We start from the raw sequence: 6,069 nt of genomic DNA, 5'->3' as shown, positions 1-6,069 counted from the left end.
AATCAATATCGTTTCGTGTGGTTTAATGTGCAAAATAAATGTCCATTAGCTTGTGTGTGTGCAGAATCGTTATTTTACTTTGAAAAAAAGGACGACCGGAAGTGTTGTTGTTGTTTTCGCTAACTTCACGGATCCCAGGTCAGAGCCGCACAGACCTCTTTATTAATGTTAACGTCGTTCATGTAACTTAGTTACATCATCTACTACACGACTTTCAGACATTAATCGCTTTGCATTGTCATTATTCCACCATCATGCTGCAGTTCCTGGTGAGTGTGCTAACATGTAGATACCGTTCTGTATATAATGTTCCTGTCAGTGTAGCGTTAGTTAGCCTCTAGCTGTCTAACTGCAGGACGTTTAGCGCAGATCAATGAGAAATGTAGTTTATATTTATCCGTGAATCAATTAAAACATAGTCTGTGTTGCTCGTGTCATTGGAGTCCCACTCGTCAGCTAACTGTCTAGATGCTAGCTAACTAACTAACACTAAAGTGAGCTCGCCTGATTAATTGAAAATGGGGGACCCTGATGTAAACAAGACGAAAGTCTTTCTCTGGTCTGCATCCCCTTAACGATTGTGTGTATTGAGCTGTACTGTACTGTACCCATTCTGCAATCTGTTAATAACGTTTTCAATCAATCAATCAATCAATCAATAAATAGCCAACATGGACAGGAAGAGCGCTAAAAACAAAATTACAAACATCTCAAAACAAACTGGTCAGACTACTGCTTGACCTTACTCCTAGAACCCACCTCACCCCTGCCCACTTTGACAACCTAGGATGGCTTAGAGTAGACGACAGAGTACAGCAACTTGCAATGGGCCTGGTCTACAAGATACACTACACGACCAAGGTACCCATGTACATGTCAAAATACTTCCCAAAGGTCAGTGAATACCACGATCACAACACCAGAGGGAGCGCCACAAATCATGTTAAACCCAGATTCGGCTCAAATAAGGGACTAAACACGTTTCGCAATTATGCCACATCAATGTGGAACGCCCTACCCAAAGCTGTAAAGGAATGTGGATCACTACCCACTTTCAAAACCACTCTCAAGGGACACCTACGGGAGACTGCAATTCAAAACTGGCCCCTGTAAATGTCCTAACCCAACCCCCTCCAATGTACAGTAATTTACCTAGTATGGTTTTGTCAATAGTCCAATGTACAATTGTGCTTGTTTGTACAGTGCCCCCCCCCCCCCCCTCAATGTACAGTTTTGCTTGTTTATACAGTGTTTCTCCCCCCCCCCCCAACCACCTCCAATGTAAATTACCCAGTATGGTTGACAATATCCCAATGTACCCAACCCCCCCCCCCCCCCACACAACCCCACCCAACCTCCTCCAATGTACAGTTTCTACGTCAAATGTATATACTCCCTTTTCTTGACTCCTTCTGTATCACAAACAGTACTGTATTTGCAAATCTGGTATGTCATAAATGTATAGATGTAGCAGTACTGAATATCTGTATGTCATATATGTCCTGATGAACAAGACGAAAGTCTTTCTCTGGTCTGCATCCCCTTAACAATTGTGTGTATTGAGCTGTACTGTATTGTACCCATTCTGCAATCTGTTAATAAAGTTTTCAATCAATCAATCAAGATGGATTCTAGTTCCCTCTCTGCATTCAGCAGAAAGCTACCTGCCTAGATGGTCTAGTTCACCACACATGAATGGAAGTGGACACGGTCTATGTTAAGAGGGGATGCAGACCAGAGAGACTTTCGTCTTATTTACATCAGGGTCCCCCATTTTCAATTCATCATAAGCTCATAATAATATCCATCTTCTTGTCTGGCTCTGGAGAAGAAGCACATTTCCCATCATGTTGATGTGTATTTAAGACTAACACTGTAGTGGAGATACACTGTCAAAACTACTGGGCAATGTTGAACAAGCGAATGGCTCATCGTCAACACGTCTGTAGTGATATGATGACGACACCTCAGTTTACTGTAAGATTTCAGTAAAAATGACATAATTTCTTTTCTTTTCAGGCTGGTTTCACTCTGGGGAACGTTGTGGGAATGTACCTCGCCCAGAACTATGATGTAAGTTAGTTATTCTTTGTGATTCGAATATTCCATATTTGTTTTGACCATATTTATACATGCTATAATATTGATTCTGAACCATCCATTTAAAATTCTACCAGTCTTTCTCCCACCCACCCCCTCCTAATGTACAGTCCCCTCCACATCATATGTATATACTCTGTCAGGATCTAGGGGTAACAGTACTGTATATTTGAATACCGTTTATGTCACAAATGTATCCGTACTAAATACCTATATGTCCCTATGCCATAAATGTCATGTATGTTGTGTATGTCATAAATGTCTATATGAATTGAAAATGGGGGACTCTGATGGAAACAAGACAAACGTCTTTCTCAGGTCTGCATCCCCTTAACAATTGTGTGTATTGAGCCGTACTGTATTGTACCCATTCTGCAATCTGTTAAATAAAGTTTTCATTCATTCATTTCTGTGGCCAGTGGTCATGTGACACACCATCATTAGAATATGCAGTTCCCAACATTCTAATCTCGTAATGGAGATGGTACACCTGATAGGTCCATGAGTACCTTTAGCAGCAGTTGTTTTATTTGAGGTGGTAGCCATTTGCTTATGTTTGGATCGCTGACTGGGCCTTTAATATTTAAAAGATGAAGAAATATATCGGTTAATTTTCCATTCTGGCCTGTAGCTCTTACCGCTCTGCCTTTTTGTTCAAGGTCCCCAACATTTCCAAGAAAATAGACGCCTTCAAGAAAGACGTCGAGTCAAAGAAGAAGCCTTCGGAGTGAGGAACCAAGGGGCGCACAAAGGATGGACTCTAATGAATGAAATCTTGAACATGTGCCATTTTGAATTTGTACAAGACGTGAAAATCTTTTAAAGATGCATTTCCGCCGTTCATACAAGATACAAGAGTTTTATTTGTCACGGCATACAAGTATACAATGAATCATGCTTAAATCTTTTCTGCTCTATAAAGTTGATTTTGTTTTCAGAACATCACAAACATATTAGATTTAATTAAACTTTATTGTCAGAGAACTACATGTAATGGGCTGCATAAAGAACACACCTGCTGTTAGCAAGGGAGGGAAGATGTGTTATATATATATATATTAATTCTTTTGCAGTCAGGCCACATAACTTAGAAGCAGGCCAGACCAGTGTTCCTAGTTGCGGTGGCGCGATAGTTAGATAACCTAGGTGGGGAACAACCAGGAGATCACTGTGACAGAGAGTAATGCAGTCCTAAACAGTCATGAATCTTTTATTCAACTTCAGCCCTGATCATAACCATTTTTATTTTTAGATTTTTTTTGTAATGTCAATCAGTGTTGCTAATAATTGACACATTATGCTAGTAATAACCCCCACCCCCCAGAAAAATCTACTTTGCATTTGATATATTGAAAATATTTCACCTTTTGTGTTTTTTTAACAATAATTTGTGATGCCATCACACACACTGGCATTTAAAGGGTTACAATGCGAAAATCTATTGAATATGTGGTGGTTATAATAATAATAATAATAATAGATTGAATTTTAAGAGAGAAGCGCCTTTCTCAGACTCAAGGACACTGTACAAGGAAAGGATGGAAAAAAAATAAAAGTAAGTAATAAAATTGAAAAAATATATATAATAAAATACATAAAAGATCTGTGTATAGTAACAACAAGAAAAACAAATAAGATAAGAGATAAAAATAAATAAAAAAAGGAGGCAAGTTCTGTCCAATTGGATGAAGTGGTTAAAATTAACAAACAAACAAACAACAAAACAAAACAAAACAACGGAATCTGTGGCTTAAAAAGAGTCAGGGGTGGGCTACTTGGGAGCGGGGCCGTGTTGCGTGAAGGCAAGTGTGAACAGGTGGGTTTTTAGCTTGGTTTTGAAGAGGTTGATGGTGTCAGAGCCTCGGATGAGGGGGGAGAGGGAGTTCCACAGTCTGGGGGCTGCTGCAGCGAAAGCTCGGTCTCCCAGTGTGGAACGCCTGGTGCGGGGGATGGTGAGGAGGTCGGAGTTGGAGGATCGGAGGCCTCGTGCTGGAGTGTAGGGGTGGAGTAGGTTGGTCAGGTAGGAAGGGGCCAACCCGTGCAGGGATTTGTAGGTGAGGAGGAGGATCTTGTAGGGGATTCGATAGTTGATGGGGAGCCAGTGGAGTTTTTGCAGGGTGGGGGTGATGTGCTGCCAGGGTTTGGTGCGCGTGAGGACCCTCGTTATGATCAGGGCTGAAGTTGAATAAAAGATTTATGAAAGAAAAAGTGGAAAAAAATGTCAGCATATATTTCTATGGTGTTTTTGAAGAGAACAAATTAGTATTTAAATTTGTTTGACATTACAAAAAAAACAAAAATCCATTGAAATCAGTGTTGTTGCTATCATTGCCATATGCTAGCCTGTAATACCCCCCCCCCCCAGAAAAAGCCACTTTGCATTTGATATATTGAAGATATTTACATTTGTGTTTATTTTTTTTACAATAATTTGTGATGCCATCATAAACACTGGCATTTAAACGGTAACAATTATAAAATGCCGGCACCAGAATGCAGGAAATTAAGTCTTTGTAACAAAACATTTCCTGGTGGGGGACCCCAGACCCCCTGCTTAAAAAGTGGCCTGACTGGGACTATATTTCCCAGACCTGAATTATTTCCTGTCCGGCCCTGCTTGTACAGTAATCATGTACAGGCTGATAAAGAGATGAAAAAATTCATAAAACAAGCAAAGTCATGTATTCTATTACCGTTATGTAATATTGTTGTAAATATTTTTTATTGTTCAATGTCGCCCACTTAAGGGGGGGGGGGGGGGGTCAACTTCAGACAGTTCATAAAACTTAGTTTAGTTAAAAATAAAGAGCGAGAGAGCACAAGTACAGATGATACAGTATGAGGTAGAAATATATATTCATAGTTATGTTATTAAATAACTTTGAAGGCAAAACAATTAATTACTTTAATCTAATGTTCATCATCTGTTCCCATCTTGTATTGTACAATAATTGTTGCAAATATATACTCCTTGTCCTTGAGCAAGGCACTGGCATTAGAACTGGAGTTGGTCCCTGGGCATGTGGCTGCCCACTGCTCCTAAATAGTTAGGATGGGTTAAATACAGAGGACAGATTCTTGATATATGCAAAAATGCACTTGGCAAAGTGGCGACAGTGGATCAGGAGGTAGAGCAGTCGTCTGGCAATCCGGAGGTTCCCGGTTCGATTCCCGCTCCTCCTGGGCAGTGTGTCGATGTGTCCTTTCCTTGAGCAAGACACTTGACCCCTAATTACTCCCGATGAGCAGGTTGGCACCTTGCATGGTTGCCTCCGCCGTCGGTGGGTAAAATGCGAGTAACAAATTGTAAAGCGCTTTGGATAAAAGCGCTATATAAAAAAGCAGCCATTTACCAAGAAGATTCTAATTATAAGTCACAAGACGCTTGCGTTGCAATTACAAATCCAACCACCAGATGGGGCCAGAAATCTATATAAAGGATGTTGTTTTTTGGCTTAAAGGGTAAATTCAGAAATTTGGACCCCAAGGCATTTTTCCATCTTACCGGTGACGTTGTCGATTGGAGGAATCCTTTCTCAGCACAATCCATGCTGTTCCTTTATACTAGACACCTGCAGCCCCAGCTAGTTAGCCTGACTGATGCTCCAATATAATAATAAAAAAAAAAAAGTCAACCAACGAACAATATTCTTGTACCGGATCTCCTCTCTGGTAAACAAGAATACCCTGAAGACTCTTAACAGGAGCACTCATTCAAGGGTACTTGCACCTCATGGTACCAAAGCACCCCAAAGGCGCTAAAAACAAGGCTCCAAACATCACAAAAGAAACTGGTCAGACTACTACTTGACCTTACTCCTAGAACCCACCTCACCCCTGCCCATTTTGACAACCTAGGATGGCTTAGAATAGACGACAGAGTACAGCAACTTGCAATGGGCCTGGTCTACAAGATACACTACATGACCAAGGTACCCATGTACATGTCAAAATACTTCCCAAAGGTCA

The 6,069-nt window shown here is 40.6% G+C and overlaps 1 protein-coding gene across 1 annotated transcript; it reads left to right on the top strand.

Moving 5' to 3' along the window:
- Window positions 1-123: 123 nt before the first annotated feature.
- Window positions 124-2,941, top strand: stmp1 (short transmembrane mitochondrial protein 1). The gene is made up of 3 exons (XM_084315335.1): window positions 124-269; window positions 2,020-2,073; window positions 2,760-2,941. The coding sequence occupies exons 1-3, from the start codon at window positions 255-257 to the stop codon at window positions 2,829-2,831; spliced, it is 141 nt and encodes a 46-aa protein (XP_084171461.1). The 5' UTR covers window positions 124-254; the 3' UTR covers window positions 2,832-2,941.
- Window positions 2,942-6,069: the final 3,128 nt, after the last annotated feature.

This window comes from Notolepis coatsorum, assembly GCF_963971535.1.
Source record: "Notolepis coatsorum genome assembly, chromosome: 1".
Lineage (NCBI taxonomy): Eukaryota > Metazoa > Chordata > Actinopteri > Aulopiformes > Paralepididae > Notolepis > Notolepis coatsorum.
This window is presented reverse-complemented; position numbering and strand designations above follow the sequence as displayed.

Bases quoted from the DNA above. Each gene is read 5' to 3' on its own strand.
- stmp1 (XM_084315335.1), top strand. The intron at 2,074-2,759 runs GTAAGTTAGTTA...TTTTTGTTCAAG, and splicing joins ACCTCGCCCAGAACTATGAT to GTCCCCAACATTTCCAAGAA.